Source organism: Equus caballus, chromosome 4 (assembly GCF_041296265.1).
Source record: "Equus caballus isolate H_3958 breed thoroughbred chromosome 4, TB-T2T, whole genome shotgun sequence".
Taxonomy (NCBI): Eukaryota; Metazoa; Chordata; class Mammalia; order Perissodactyla; family Equidae; genus Equus; species Equus caballus.
The window spans coordinates 14449618-14466537 of NC_091687.1; the positions used below are offsets into that span (position 1 = coordinate 14449618).

Genomic DNA, 16920 nt, shown 5'->3' on the forward strand with positions numbered 1-16920 from the left:
TTCTACTTTTGTTTAAAGGGGAAGTCTTAGAAATGCACTTTGAACTTTGAGATGTCAAAATTCTCAGCCATGTCAATAGATGGTTGTTAGAGAAACAGGCAGGTTTATGATCACTGTATCAGAGACTTATTTCATATAGACTTAAGCACCTGTCACGTGCACTAGAAACTAGTAGGTGCTGGTAATATAAAAGTGAAAATCACAAAGCCCCTGCCCTCCAGATGCTTGCTTAGTGAAGGAGGTGTAAACGATTGCAGCAGTGGTGGCGTTTGACTAGAAATTCTTGTTAGTTGCTGCGGGAACGTAGACAAAGTATAATAGTCAGAAAGGGTTAAGAATTTACTATGTGCCAGGCACTGTGCTAAGTCTTTCAGCCAGCTTTATATGCATTATTTATATATATTATTTAAAAAAATTTTTTCTGGCTTTATTGAAATAAAATTGACAAACATTTTGTGAGTTTGAGGTGGACGGTGTTACTTTGATAGACATCTGTTGCAAAATCATTACCGCCATAGTATTAGCTAACACCTGCATCACGTCCCATAATTACCATTTCTTTTTTGTGGTGAGAACATTTAAGATCCACTCTCTTAACAACTTTCAAGTATATAATACAGTATTATTTACTGTAATCACTATGCTATACATTAGATCTCCAGAACTTATTCATCTTATAAATGGAAGTTTGTACCCTCTGTCCAACATCTCCCCTTTCTCCCCACCTCCCAGCCCCTGGTAAACCTGCATTCCAGTCTCTTTGTTTGAGTTTGGCTTTTTTAAATTCCACATCTAAGTGATATCATACAGTATTTGTCTTTCTCTGTCTGACTTATATCAGTTAACATAATGCCCTGAAGGTCCATCCATGTTGTTGCAAACTTGGCAGAATGTCCTTCATTCTCATGGCTGAATAAGATTCCATTATATATATGCCACATCTTCCTTGTCCCTCCATCCGTGGACAGACGTTTAGGTTATTTCCATATCTTGTATATTACGATTGACGCTTCAGTGAATATGGGAATGTAGATATCTCTTCAAGATCTGTTTTCATGTCTTTAGTATTTATACCCAGAAGTGAGATTGCTGGATATATGGCAGTTCTATTTTTAATTTTTTGAAGAACCTCCATGCTGTTTTCCATAGTGGCTGCACCAATTTACATTCTCACCAACAGTGCACAAGAGTTCCCTTTTCTCCACAGCCGTGCCAACACTTGTCTCTAGCTTTTGATGATAGCCATCCTTCAGGTGTGAGGTGCTATCTCATTGTGGGTTTGATTTGCATTTCCCTGATGATTAGTGATGTTGAGCACCTTTTCATATACCTATTGGCCACTTGTATGTCTTTTTTGGAAAATTGTCTATTTAGTTCCTCTGCTCATTTTTCAATGGGATTATTTGGTTTTTTGTTTTGAGTTGTATGAGTTCTTTATGTATTTTGGATATTAACACCTTATCAGATACATGATTTCTCCCATTCAGTAGGTTGCCTTTTCATTTTGTTGATAGTTTCTTTTGCTGTGCAGAAGCTTTTTAATTTGATGTAGTCCCACTTGTTTATTTTTGCTTTTGTTGTCAAATTCAAAATAATTGCCAAGACAGATGTCAAGGAACTTACCTCCTATTCTTTTTTCCCAGAGTTTTAAGGTTTCAGGTCTTAAATTCAAGTTTTAATTCATTTCAAGTCACTTTTGTTTATGATGTGAGGTAGGGGTCCAATTTCATTCTTTTGCATGTGGTTGTCCACTTTTCAAACATCATTTATTAAAGAGACTATCCTTTCTCCATTTTATATTCTTGGCTCCTTTGTTTTGAAATAATTGACCGTATGTGGATGATTTTGTTTCTGGGCTCTCTGTTCTGTTGCATTGGTGCATGTGTTTGTTTCATGCTAATTCCATACTGGTTTGATTACCATAGTTTTGTAATATATTTTGAAATCAGGAAATGGGATGCTTCCTGATTTGTTGTTCTTTCTTAAGATTGCTTTGGCTATCCATACAAATTTTAGGATTGTTTTTTCTACCTTGGTGAAAATGCCATTGGAATTTTGATAGGAATTGCATTGAATGTGTAGATTGCTTTGGGTAGTGTGGGCCTTTTAACAGTATTAATTCTTCAGATTCATGAGCATAGAATATCTTTCCATTTATTTGTGTCTTCTTCAATTTCATTCATCAGTATAAGATACTTTCAATGATAGTTTTCAGTGTACTGTTAGTTTTGTTGGTTAAATTTATTCCTAAGTATTTTTTTTTTTTTGATGCTATTGAAAATGAGATTTTCTTCATTTCTCTTTCTGATAATTCATTGTTAGTGTATAAAAATGCACTGATTTTGGTATCTTGATTCTGTATCCTGAAATTTTACTGAATTCGTTTTATTTATAAATTTTAGAACAAGATTTTATATATGAGGGAAAAACTCACAGAAATAATCAACCTAAGGTCACACCGCAAGTGGAGCCAAGACTCAGTCCAGGAGTGTGTGATTCAAAAGCTTTCAGCCATATGTTGTGCCACTTCGCTCTGCCTGGGAGACTGGAGCGCTTCAGCATTACAGATACGCTAGCCCATCATTGCCTCACTCAGGACTTTTCACCTTGTTTTGACCTCATCCCATATTTTTCTCTTGGTTTCTAGTCTCCCTCATCTCCCACTAGTCCTTCTCTGACTTCACCCTGTGTTCTAGGCATACCTTTCTTGTCGTAGTGCTTAGGGGTGCCCTTGGCATTGTTTATGACAAGACATCTGTGTTGATTTTTGGTTCCTCTATAAAAATGTCTTTTTAAAGATTTTTCTCTTTGAGCAATTTGGTTTTCAGCATTTTGAGCATAATGTTCCTTAACTTTCTTTGTGTTTATCCTACTTGGGATTCATTGAGCTACTTGGACCTTTGGGGTTATAGTTTTTATCAGATTTGGGAAATTTTCAGCTGTTTTTTTTTTTTAATTTTTTTTTGCTCCATCTCTCTTCTCTCGTTCCTTCAATTATGGTGTGTTAAACTGCTTGATATTGTTGCCCAGGTCCCTGGGGTTCTGTTTACTTTATTCAGTCTTTTTTTCCCTCTCTCTGTACTTTAGATTGGATGGTTTCTATTGCTTTGTCTTAAAATTCATTGATTCTTCTGCAGTGTCTGATCTGCCTTAAAGCCCATCCAGTGAAATTTCCATTTTAGATACTTTATCTTTCATTGCTAGAAGTTCCATTTGGTTCTTTTCATACCTTTCATCTGTCTCCTTTGTTTGATCATATTTTACTCTACATGCTTGAGCATATTTATAATACCTTATCTGCCAGTTCCATCACCTCTGTCACTTCTGGGTCTGTTTCTATTGCTTTCCTGTTAGTTGTGGGTTGTAATTTGTGGCATTCTCAGAGGTCTGGTAATTTTTGGAAGGATGACATACCTTCAGAACATCACAGTGTTGAGTGGATTTTATGATCTTCCATTAAAGAACGGTGACATTTGTTTTGGCAGGCAGTTAAATTACTTGTGGATCAGGTGTTCTAGGGCAAATCAAGGGCTACTTTGGCCTTATCACTAAGATGTAGCCCTTCGAGGGGGAGTTTGCTGATTGCCCCATGGTTGCTATGATTTTCCTACTCCAACTGGACAAGATTCAAATAGCTCATTCTGTCCTCTGTGAACACTGGGAATTGTTCACCTTATAAATTCCCAGCACTTTTTTGCCTGATCTTGCAGGTCTCACCCTATGCATGCGCCTATTAGTATTTTGTCTAAGACTCCAGGATATAACTAAGCAGATGTCTGGAGAGCTTTCCATGTAGCTCCTTCTTCTCTGCTGCTATGAAACCCAGCTGCCTTAGCCCTGCCAAACTCCCGGTCTGTCTCCTCAGTTTAGCAAGGCTGCCGTATTCTTCTTGGGCCTGTCCCTGACCCTGTACTACGTCCATAATTTACCTCCAGGTAAGAAGACAGAGAGAGAGTAGGGCTCAGCTTGTTTGTCTCTCTCCTCTCAGGGATCGTGATCCTAACTGCCTGTTGTTCTAATGTCTGAAAATAGTTGGTTCATATACTTTGCTCATTTTCTAGTTGTTTATGGTTAGAGGGCAAGTTCATACAACTTGGCTGAAAAAGGAAGTAGCTATTTATCCTTTTGTGAATGAACCATGTATTTTTCACACCAGCATGCCCTTATACGTGTGTTCCCTCTGCGTCGGATGCGCTCCTACCATTTCATCTAGCGGATTCCTATTCATTCTTCAAGGCTCAGAATGTCATCTGTCTAAGATTTTTTTCTCCTTCCTTTCTAATTAATTGCTCGGTTGCTAAATTATCAAATCACTTGATATATAATTTCACACCCATATATATTTATGCATATATATTCTTAAAATTATCTTTCATTTTTCTCTCCCCTATCAGTACATGAAGTTTCAGACATACTTATTTATAATTTCTCTTTCTATCCCTAGCATATAGCACTGGGCCTGACATATTTGGTTGGTGTTTGTTGAATGTGAATAGTGAGAGAGTAAAGATCCAGACTGGACCTCTAATCAGGATAGAAATGGAAATGCTAGTTAGATAGAAAAAGGAGTGTGTGGTGTCTGAGGTTGGGAGCTATGATCTAGCCAAGGTGCAGGCACCCAGGGAAGCTGAGTTACCCTCAGCCTCTAAACATCGTTTACGTGGCTTTGCTTAATGTTGGTCAAGAGATGCTTAACCCCTGACTCTCTAAGGACCACTAGAAAGTTGAAATTAAAAGTTCTCAATATGTTTTGTAAAAATAATTTTTGTGTAGAATTTATGAAAAGTTTTTGAATTAGTTTTTTTATAAAAAATTTTTGATGAAGAGTTATCCGAATTAATTTAGTTTCTGAGTAACTTTGAATTAGTGAAAAATTAGCACTCCTAGAGTAAGTGTATCGTCATATAACTGTGGGAATCTCGCTTTAGTTAAAAGACAGGCACAGCAAAATTCTTAGTGCTTCTCTAGCTTCTTTGTGAAGGAAGGTACTTTATGTGAAGTAGTTTTTAATATTCTTATATTTTCTGTTACCATACTTGACAGATGCTTTTAACATCTCAAATTGTTCTTCGTAAAATTTCACTTAGTTCCATTAGTTAATATGACAGTTAGTTCATGGGTCAAGCTTACATCTGAGCAGGGGACAGTGTGATGATTGCGCGTTGTATCGAGAGGATATGTAGGTCTTCCTGATCGTTCCAGGCTAACTGGTACACCTTTGTGTAATAGTCTGCATTTAAAGTACATCCTTGAACATTTTCAGAAGACTGTAGTTTTGCACTTCACATTTTGTGCTTATGTAGATTACTTAAATTGTTGGGAAAAGAGAGGAAACCCTTTTGTTAAAGCAAGAATGGGTAAATTATAGTGGAAAGGACTAGTAATAAATTGCTCTTAAATTTTAGATAAAGAAATCTTTGTATTTATGTAAATGGACCTCTGTTGAATTTTATTGTGGATGGTAATGAGGAACTGAGAGACCCAGAGGACAATAAATTGTGATTGAGAAACTTTTTCAACCAAGATGCAGTTCCTTGTTTCAGTTGAGGAACGTAGACAGTTCTGAGTGTCACTGTAAATTGTGGCCTTTGTGCGCAGAGCTCTGTGGACTGTGTGTTAATTACCTCGTGGTGCGTCTCTAGCTGCTTGGGCCTGAGTTGACTCAGCTCAACTGGAATTTTGCTTCAGGTCATCAAATTTCTATTAACCATATGCAGTACTGCTAGGCTATAATGAACTTACTCTTTAGTTTGGTTTTAAACTTTCACCATTTCCTCTCTTATGAGTTATACATTACTTTAACTTTCCATGAATATGTGATGACCACTTTATGGTTAATTGTGTAAAAATTGTTTTGATATTTTCATATATGGTTTTTTCAGACTGTAATCAAAATATGATAAGTCGGTTGTGTATGTTTAACCAAAATGAAAATCTCATCACCCAGTGAATTATTTTCTTTCACTTTCATCACCTGCAACTTTTCAGCTAAACTTAAATATGATCTTACCGATTTTGGTGAAAAATTGTGTTTCCTTACATGGACAGAATTTGGAAAGTAGCTTACCTTAATAAAAAAGAAGGAAGGAAGGAACTGTATTATCTTATGAAAGGGAAATGAATAAGTACCTCTTGTTTGACAGCAGCGTGGCTGTTTGAAGTTATATATTTCATGTTGATTTAATAGCAACTTCAGGGAAGCATTCCAGTGTTTTTTTAACACATAAAGAAAATTTTGAGATATGATATGAGCTGTCATTTAGGGTAAGAATGAATTGTTTAAATATGGAATTTCTGAAGAGAAATAAAAATTTTTTAATGTTGAGTTTTCCCTTATTGGCAAAATTATTTGGAGGGGAGAAAATCTGAGGTGCTTTGGCCAGAAGGTGGAAGAAAGTTTAAATCAGTGCTGCTCTTTTGGTGAGCGCGGGCTGTAGCTGTAAAATCGTGAATGCACGTCCCCTTCACTCCAGCCCTTGAGGCCCGGCATCTCCCCCTGAGAACTACTGCACATGAGCAGACAGAACCTTTAATGCGCCTTCTCCTCACAGCATTCTTTATAATAGTGAATAATTAGAAAAAACTAAGTGTCCTGGAAAGGGGAATGGTTAAGTAAACTATGGTTTATCTATTCACATGGATGCAAGAGTTAGAAATTATGAGATAGATAACTATAAAACCACCATGGAAAGACTCTTAAGACATGTTTAAGAAAAAAGTTGTATAACAGTATCAATAGAATGTGTCCTATGTTGCCATTTACGGGTTTTTTAAATCCACAAAACTAGTATTTTTATATACATTTAAATATGTTTTTAAAACCTCTGGAAGGATATAGTACACCAAAGTGGTAACAGGGCTTACCTCTGAATGTGGCTCTAGGATTAGGGAAAGGGTCTTCAATGGGAGGCATTTCTTTATTTTCATTATTTGCATTTTTTACAAAAATAATATTTCTATGTATTCTGTAACCAAAAATTCTTGAGAAATTTTTACTTGAAAGTGTGGTAATATGTTTACAATCAAAGTTTAATTCTTGACGTTCTTAAAGTGATGTTTTTGTTCAGCTTTGGAATTGCTCATCTTAGCTCATATTAGAGACTTCACATTTTTATTTAAAAAAAGAAAAAATAAATATAGGCTTGTAGATGGACAAAAGTTTACACACACTCAAATTATAGTTTATCTAAATGAAGATACTGTGTATAAATACTAAACAAAAAGTCTAAATATTTTTGAGTCCTTTTCCTTTATAATTAAAATATGCTTCTCCCTTCTCCAGTGCCGCTGGGGGTGAAATCTTTGACCAGTGTGTTGCAGACAGAGAAGAAGCCTTTAAAGAAAAAGATGTTCAAAGACTCATGAGGCAGATTTTAGAAGGCGTTAGCTTTTTACACGCTCATGACGTAGTTCATCTTGATTTGAAGGTAAGATCTGAATGACTTTACAATTTTGAGATTCCTGGAGAGTGACACTCCAGATGTAAAATATTTCACAGTGATATATTCAAAGATTTATCAAGTTTGTGTGTTTTATTAGGCAACAGGGATGTGAGAGTTGAGTCGTTACTCTTATTCTCTAGCCAGTTAGTTTTATCAAGGAGATAATGTGCATGAGTGTCCAGAGAAAGACAAATAATAATACATTGCCCAAAAAATGGAGTTGATAGGATATTGCTGGGGTGGGTGAAGACCCCCTGTAGAGACAGGGCTTGAGCCAGGCCTTTAAAAATGTCAGGATTTAGATGGGTGGAGAAGAACAGGAGAAAGTTAACTCACGAGAGTTCGGAATACTTGTGATATGTTTGGGCAGAAATAAATGGAGTACTCAAAAGAAGATATGAATATGGCCAATAGACACATGAAAAGATGTTCATCATCGCTAATCATCAGGGAAATGCAAATCAAAACTACACTAAGATATCACCTTACCCCCGTTAGATTGGCAAAAACATCCAAAACCAAGAACGACAAATGTTGGAGAGGTTGTGGAGAAAGAGGAACCCTCATACACTGTTGGTGGGAATGCAAACTGGTACAGCCACTATGGAAAACAGTATGGAGATTTCTCAAAAAGTTAAAAATAGAAATACCCTATGACCCAGCCATCCCATTACTGGGTATCTATCCTAAGAACCTGATATCAGATATCTCAAGAGTCCGTTGCACCCCTATGTTCATCGCAGCATTATTTACAATAGCCAAGACGTGGAACCAGCCTACATGCCCAGAAATTGATGATTGGATAAAGAAGATGTGGTATATATACACAATGGAATACTACTCAGCCATAAAAAAAGACGAAATTGGCCCATTCACAACAATGTGGATGAACCTCGAGGGCATTATGTTAAGCGAAATAAGTCAGTCAGAGAAAGACGAACTCTATATGACTCCACTCATAGGTGGAAATTAGTATATTGAGAAGGAGATCTGATCGGTGGTTACCAGGGAAAAGGGGGGGTGGGGGGAGGGTACGGAGGGGGAAGTGGTGTACCCACAACATGACTAACAAAAATGTACAACTGAAATCTCACAAGGTTGTAATCTATCATAACATTAATAAAAAATAAAATAAAATTAAAAAAAAAAACAAACAAACAAAAAAAAGAAATAAATGGAGTACTATCGCTGGAATTGAGAGATGAAATCGGAGATATTGAAAGTTGAGGAAGAGCCAGATTCCAGGAGTTTCAAATGTCATGAAGAGGTAGATGATTTTTGAGCAGGAATATCTGAAAGGAGTATTGTGAAAAATTAGGTAGACAGCAGTAAATAAAATGAATTAGAGAAATAAAGAGATTGGAGGCAGGTAGAAGAAGGAAGGGGGAAGGGAGGAAAGAATACACAAAGGACAATTTATCAGTTGTTATGCTTTCAAGTAATCAAAACACCAGATGAAAGTAAGGTAAGCAAAAAAAGAAACTGTCTTGGCCAAAAAGTCCAGGGATAATCCTAACTTCTGTTGTGGCACTATTCACTAACTCAGATATTGCCGGGACTTGGTTTTTCTTCAGCCCTCGGCTCTGCCTTCTCAAGATGGCAATTTGATGGTAGTAAGTCAGATGCTGCCATTTTTCCCTCACAAGTGTCCAGAGGCTCAGCAGTAAAGAGCCAGTCTCTGTTCACAGCTCTTGCAGAAGTTCTCAGACTCACTCATCAAAGCAACGTAGACCAACCCGGAACTAATAATTCCTGGGTCCTGACTTTTATGTGGACTGAGTGGGGAAGGGCTGGATTCTGTTTCTGAAAGAATAGAGAACGAGTGCTCAGGACACACAGAGTAAATGTCCACTACAAGTATGCTTAGTACCTTCCTTCAGGCATCTGGGGTAGAAAAGTGTAGGATCCTTGTTGATTTTCTGATGGTTGCTTCCAGATCGAGTCCAGGTGTGGCTGTGGGGAAATGAAACAGTCCTCAAACAGAACTCCCCACAGTGATTCCACTTCCTCATCAGCCAGAGGAGATGGGGTCAGGGAGGAAGGTCAGCTGAGAAGGCTGAAAGCCCTGCACCCCATAAAAGGCTTTCCAGTCCTGAACTTGTGCAGCCACATTGCACTCCTGCCGTCTGCCGATCTGTCGGGTGCCCTCCAACAGAAAGTCGGTGCTTATGGCAGTGGGTCTGCAGCTTTGACACAGATCAGGATCACCTGGGAAGGCTTGTTAAAACATTGCTTGGTACCAGCTCCGGAGTTTCTGATTCAGGGTAGGGCCAGGTGATGCTGATACGGTGGGTGCAGGGGCCATTTTGAGGCCTGCTGCTCTTTGGCCCACTCTGTAACACCTGATATCTGCCATACTGTATAAATAACAGCGTTTAATTGTCATTGCACGAAGGAATACTCTCCAGTAAGAGTGTACAGTGTGTAATCTGGAGGTTGACTTCTGAAGTAAGCTTGATAAAATTCCATTTGAAATAAGGTGGAAGGGTAATAGGTATTCTTTCAAATACTAGTTTCTTATGGAAAAATACAGGAGGAAGGAGACAATTTGGAAATTTTCTTGTTTTCTGAAAGATGACAATTTAAATTCAGTTTGTGAGCAGTTATTTTTCTCAAGGATACTAATATTTTAGTACAGTGGCTAAAATGGGCAGTTACAACATAGTAGAGACAGTGGCCTTTTTTGAAGGCAGGTATGGACATGTGTGTACGGACACATAGTCCCAGGATGTTAATGCTGAAGTGGCCTAGAGATCACCCAGGTAAGACCCTCATAGCAGGGTGAGGGCACTGGGCTTCATTTTTTCCCTTCAGTCTGTTGTGGGCGTTAGAAATTCAGAGATCCTTGCTGCAAAAAATGCCACCCCTGCCCCCTCGAGAAGGCTTGGCAGGAAGAACTCTTGTCTGCGCTCCGGGCTTCAGTGGACTCATACTTTCAGGAGCCTCAGCTGGTATCAGCCGTGCAGAATTCCTAGATGTAATCTTTGTGCTGTGCCTTTTTTCATGTTTGGTTTTCACACATCACATTGTAAAATTACGTATTTATTTTTATGATGTTTTGCTCGTTTTATGGTATGAAAAGAACTTCCAGGAACAGAACCCCAATTTAAATAGCTTTGCACCTATAGGAAATGAACTTTCAATTTGTGACAGCTCAACCTTTGACTATTAGTCAGGAACTAATTAAGTAGCCAGTCAGACAAGTTGCCACCACTGTGTGTCATGGATCTTAGATGTTATTTGAAAGCAGGTAAAGGTGAATATTAAGTTCTTGAATACCAGGTTCAACTGTGTATTTACACAAGGAAATTATATCCCTTTCTCCCCAATACACTCAGTATAAATCATATTCCTTTCTCCCCAGTACACTTGGTGTAGAATTCTTTCCAGATTTAATAGAGGCTTTGATGATGGGCCTTTGATGTTGGAAACTGGACTCTCCGTGTTTCCTAGACCCAGAGGAACTAGAAGACAAGGTGGCCTGGTGGAGTCTCAGCCTTTCTTCTGCCCTCACTCTCTTCACTTCTGCACTCACACTTGCCTCCAAGTGATCTGCTGAAGGCGAAGGTCGGAGGCGGGTTGGTGCGGCAGCCGTGCGGATGGGAATGACTTCTACCAGAAGGCCATCTCTGGGTGACTTCTGTGCCTTTGTGGGTCTGGACAAAGAGAGGCCACTGTCCTACACCTTTTAACAGCCGTCTGCCCAGTGACAATTTATGCTTATAATGTTGACTCTCTCTGTCTCTATAAGATCTTGAAAGACTAAGCTACAAAGCTAAATATATTACCTTTGTGTTATAATTCTGTAAAAATTGATAATCCCAATATATATGGTAACTTTGGGTTAGTAGACTATTTACTCCCCATTATGGTTAAAATGGGAAATTTTTGTCCCAGAGACAGAAATTACTTAGAAGGTAGAGAAACTGTTGTAGTTGCCCCATAAGAGAAATAATTGACAGGATGGGAAGCAGACCCCGAATGGTCAGTTTGCCAAAAGACTGATTCTCTGAAGACTCTCAGCCAAATATCTGAAACTGAACATGGAAAATTCTCTGAGGAGTAGCAGATGCAGATTTTGGAGTGTTTATAAATCTACAAAAATAGAAAAGACACTAATCTGTGATTAAGGGAAAGCCCATTCGTTCACATATAAATCATGGCAGGACTAACAAGTCTGAGAAGCAGCTTTACCAGAGTCAGGACAAGGCTAAAAGTCTCAAAATAATCTCAGCAACTCGGTGAATTCGTGGTCAGCATAGTGGCCTGCTTTCGCTTCACTCGGGAGCGCTTGACCGAAAGGGCGCAGAGAAATCGAGTCTTCACATCCCGTGCTCTGTGTGTTTGAGTGGTCTTCTGCTGGTTAGGTCTCTGAGCAGTTCTGTGCTAGGTATTCGATCGTAGGCTCGTCCCCCTGTTATTTCCATGATGGGAGGTGGACGAGCAGACTAGGAATAGAAGCCGCAGCTTTGCCACGTGAGATTTCAACTGATCACTGATAGTTTAAGCGTCAATGTGTTACTCGAAGGAGAGGTAACATGTAACATTTCTAAACATTCCCCCAAATTAATTTAGAAGGGTTATTAACCTATTTCTCTACTCTGACTTGGGTTTTAATAAATAAAAAGTCAATTTATTTGAACTTTCTTTGCCTGATAATATGTCCCGTAAAACCTTGTCCGTGATACCTTAGGCCGTATTAAGCAGGTTAGCCTCCACGGTACAAGCTCTCTTCCCACGGTGATTTTCAGTCATGTTAAATGGATGATGGACAAAGGTGAAAATACCGAGATAAATAAAAGGATTCCCCACAGGCAGAGAAATAAGATTTTAGAAAGATCTCCCTGCTGCCATTGTCTTGTATGTTTGCTGTTTATTCCACTGTCATTACTTCTCCATTGACCTTGGTGTTTTTTCTCTCGTACCACCTGGGATTCGTGGGTCTTAAATAGAATCAGGTATTGTGAGCCATAAGGCCTTTATCGTGAACTGGATTCCCTAGAAAGAAGGTCTAACTAAGCTGTAAATGCTCAGGTACTTATCTTTGTTTTCAGCACATAGATTTCACTTACTAGAAGTGGGTGTATTTCACCGTCAAAGACTGATAGAGATTATAGTCCTGTAATTGTACTTACAGTTTGTTTAGAGAAGTAAGGTCTGTTTTTAAAAGGTACTTGTGGGCAAACCAGGGCACAGTTGATAGAGACTATATAGTAAACATCAACTGTGAAATTCCATGAAACTGCTGATTTATGAGACATGTTTCTTCTAGCAATCTCTCTTTCAGCTGTTTAATGTCTCTCACTTTGGGATATCATGGACGCCTGTCACTGGGCCTAGATTTCAAATACAGTAATGGTTTAATAATTTGATCACACTAATTTAGAATTTACTGCATTACCACCAGACCAAGTGGCTTTTGCATGGTAATTTACGAAATCATTTCCTGGGGAGTGTAAAATGGAAGCAAAGTGTAAGGGGAAACATTTAAGCTATTTTAGGGAAACAGTGGTGTCCAAGAACATTTACAGAGTGTGCATGTTTTATTCATCGCAAATAAATCTCACAAAGATCTGGTGAAGATTTCCACTTAGCAATGTTTCTCTTGGTATTTTGTATGTACTGGGAAGGGCAAAACATGTTAAATGATGAATATGTTTCACAGAGCCAAGCGCCTCTCATCTAATTTGCCTGAATTATGACGTCTTATTGTACTGTAGCATTTCATTAATGTAATAAAACTAAAATTGCCTTAAGAAGTCTGGGGACTCATAATCATGGTGCTCCGTAGGTTTTTTTCTGAAGAAATAGCTAAAAGCTAATTAACGAAGACAATGTGACTTTATAATGAAGTTTTTGTTACCAAAACCTCTAGTTATTTTATCTTGCAAAGAGAATTTGATCCTAACACTGATCAGTTGAGCGTTCTCAGTGCTTTTGGGTGGGGGCGTGCTTTCCCTGGCTTGGTTATTTGTGACAACTAGCATGCCTCTGCAGTCCAGACTGCCACAGTGACAGCAGTTTGTTTTTGTTTTATGTTCAGTTTTAAATTTTTACTGTACCCAAAACTTTCTATGATTAAAAAGAGAGATCTTTAAACAAAATTACACATTACACTGAGCAACAGCATGGTTGTTTTCACTATGGACAGAGAAATCTTAGTTATTGTTATGAATATGTTTTCAGGAGGAACTATCTCTTCATAATTGCATAATGGTAATAAATTAGGACATTGTGTAAGAGGTGCTAAGAATTCCCTCATCATTTCTCAGGATGCTACTTGGATCTTTTTTTCCTTAAAGAGTTGGTAGGTTCACTGTTCAGTACCACTAGCCACCTGTGGCTGCTGAGCGCTTGAAAAGTGGCTCATCTGAACTGACATGTGCTCAAAGTGTGAAATGCATACCAGATTTCAAAGAGTTAGGATGAAAAAAAGTAAACTATCTCAGTAATTTTACATATTAATTACATGTTAAAGGGATAATATTTTAGATGGATTGAGTTAAATAAATATATTAACATTGATTTCACCTGTTTCGTTTTACTTTTTGTAATGTGGCTACTAGAAAATTTTAAATCATGTGACTTGCAGTATCTTTCTGTAGGCAGCACTGGTTTAGAGGGTATCAGAGATACTAAAGCCAAAATGACCTGTAATATAAAGATCACTTAGCTTTCAATTTATTTTTCAGCCTGTTGTAATGTAGCTTTTTCTCCCACCATTTTACTGCACATTACTTTCTCAAAGGGCTTTGATAGCTTGAGTATTTGCTGTAGTTAGTGGCTTCTTCCTGGTCCTTATTCTTCCCCTCGTCCTGTTTGACATCCCTCTTCTTCCTGACTTTCTTACTGTAATATTTTGCTTGGATTAAGAATCCGGGCTAAGAACCTCACTCTCAGAGCACCATTTCTCATCTTTGTAACCCTTGTTGCTTACCCTTCAGTGTAGTTACCAGCCAGAATTCATCTTGGGCCCCCTTCTCTTCTTGCCATGTATTCTTCCTTTCATTTCCTTCCATGGTTTTTAGTCTTGCCTATGTGCTGTTGACCTCTAAAGCTGTATCGTCAGCCTCGTGTTCTCTCCAGACTGAATTTCCAGCTCTTCTTGGACATCTGTACCTGGGAGGCACCTCAGATTCTGGGTCTGAGAATCAAAATGGAGCTACTTGGGTGGGGGGTGGGCACAAAGGGTGAAGTGGTGCACCTACAACACGACTGACAAACAATAATGTACAACTGAAATTTCACAAGGTTGTAAACTACCATAATCTCAATAAAAAGTTAAAAAAAAAATGGAACTACTTGTCCTCTCTTACTGACCTGATTCTGTCAGTTGGTGGATGACAGGAGCGCCGCATTCTTCCTGCTCCTGCGTGTCATCAGTCACAGTGAGCTATGGATTTTGCTGCTGTAATGTGTAAAATTTCTTCTGCTTTTTGTTTTCATTTCCATGTTTCATCATATCTCCCCCACTCTGTCTCTCCCTTCATCTTGAGACTTTTCAAGAAAGGGTAAAGGCACGTTCTTCAGAGGATATTTCCAGCCACATTCTGTGATAAGGCCGTGCACACATCGTATTACACATCAGCTCACCTGTGTACTTTGACATGTGGCCTTTTCTTTTCCTAGAATATCCTCTTTTTCTCCCTTCTGGTCTGCCTTCTGCCAGTTATTCCAGAATGGCCTACAGAGCCCTGTGATTCCTGTCCCCTCCCCCATTTGCTTTCCAGCCTCATGCCACCACCACACGCCTTGTGCTGTTCTCCAGCTGGCACTTGCTCCACTGATAGCTTGTCCTTGTTTCAGGGCCTTTATACGTGCTCTTCCCTCTGCCTGGAATGCCCTCTGCCTGCCTCACCTTGAAGGTACTCTGCCATGATTGGCTCCTCCTTAACATTGTTCTCTCCTCAAATATTGCCTTCGCAGAGAAGCCTTCCCTGACCACCCTGAAAATAGCATCTGCGTGCACACGCCCCCAGCAGGCACTCTCTCTTCTGTTACCCTGCTCTGAGTTCTCCATAGTGCTTGAAATGACCTGAGGTTATGTTATTTATTGTGCTTATTTGTCCCTAGTAGGAAATAAGGCCCCAAAAGAAGAGGGGACTCGTGTCTTGTCTGTTACTTCCCCAGATCACAGCTCAGCAGGCAGTCAGTAGAAATTTGTTGAATAAATGATGAAATCCTTTTTCTCCTAAAGGGTCTGCTCACTTGTCTCCTCTGTAATTATCTAAGGCAGAATTATTCCCTCTTATTTATTTATCACCTGAGCACTTGGTCTTGTCACTGCCCAGCAGAGTTCGCTGAGCCTGAGAGGCCCGTTTGTTTTCTCTTCTCATTATGAGCTCTGACGGGTGGGGACTCGTCACTACTCATATTTATGGTACCACCATTCCTGACACAAAATAGACACCCTTAAAAACTTTTTTGTTGTTAGTCACGTTTCTTCCTTTCATTCACTCAGCAAATAACGTGCGCCTACTGTGTGCCAGGCCCTCCTGGTAATGCCACAATGACCAGGACTGCAGCTCCTGTTCTCATGGAGCTGTAGATTCTTCCCATTCTGCTTCTGAATCGAAACTTTGATAAATCTACAAGCATTTTCCTAATAGGAAGGGGAAGGGTAGATGATGGGTTGATGTACTTAAAGAGGGGGCCGTCCGTGCGCTCAGTTCCCTGTCTCATGTTGCAGCCCTTCGCATTGTTGAAAATTCTTGTAGTCTGCCTCACTCACCAATTTGAGTCTTCTCGCCAAGTTGGCTCTCGACAAAGAAGAACAGAAAGAAAGGTCTCCTAGGTAGAGGGAACACCAGAGATAAAGATACTGTCCTGAGAGAGCATGGCACGTATGAGAGACCGAACACAGTCCAGCGAGGCGCCATTGCCCTGAGCCGAGGGGAGCAGGGGCACGATGAGTCTGGAAAGCTGGCCAGGAGCTCGGCCCGCAGGTTTTGTAAGCCACATTAAGCAGTTTGGAGGTTATCGTAAGAGCAATAGGAAGCTACCAAAGGGTTTAGTCAGGGGGTTAGCAGCTCAGATTCACTCAGAACAAAAGATCTGGCTGCAGTATGGGCAGAACAGATCGACGCACACCCTTAGAGGCTGTTGGAATTGAGCAAACGATGGTGGTAGCTTGAGTCAGTGTTCTATAGTTGGAAAGAAGTAGACAAAGTCTAGAAATGCTTAAATTTATGATTTAAAATCAGTAGGATATATTGACACGTTAGCTAAACGGAGGAGGAAGGGGGAAGAGAGGAATGAGGAAGTTGATTCTTAGTATTCTCCCCTGTCCCACTGGGGGAGAGTAGCCTTCACAGAGATGCCTGTCATTGGCATCAAGATCATCTGATTTGGGAAGGAAAATAGGAGTCTGGGTTTTTTTGTTAGTGCCATTAAGTCGATTCCGACTCCTAGCCACCGTGTGTCCAGCAGAGCGGAACCCTGCCTGGTCTTTTTGCACCATCCTCACCTTCTGGCATAT

At 39.4% G+C, this 16920-nt stretch overlaps 1 protein-coding gene across 1 annotated transcript in view; it reads left to right on the top strand.

Annotated features, from left to right (window-relative positions):
- The window catches only part of STK17A (serine/threonine kinase 17a), a 39049-nt gene that overhangs the window by 13763 nt on the left and 8366 nt on the right, over positions 1-16920 (top strand). Inside the window, exon 3 of the mRNA XM_023638972.2 lies at positions 7283-7427. Within this exon, the coding sequence (XP_023494740.1) occupies positions 7283-7427 (145 nt within the window). The remainder of the gene's footprint in view (positions 1-7282; positions 7428-16920) is intronic.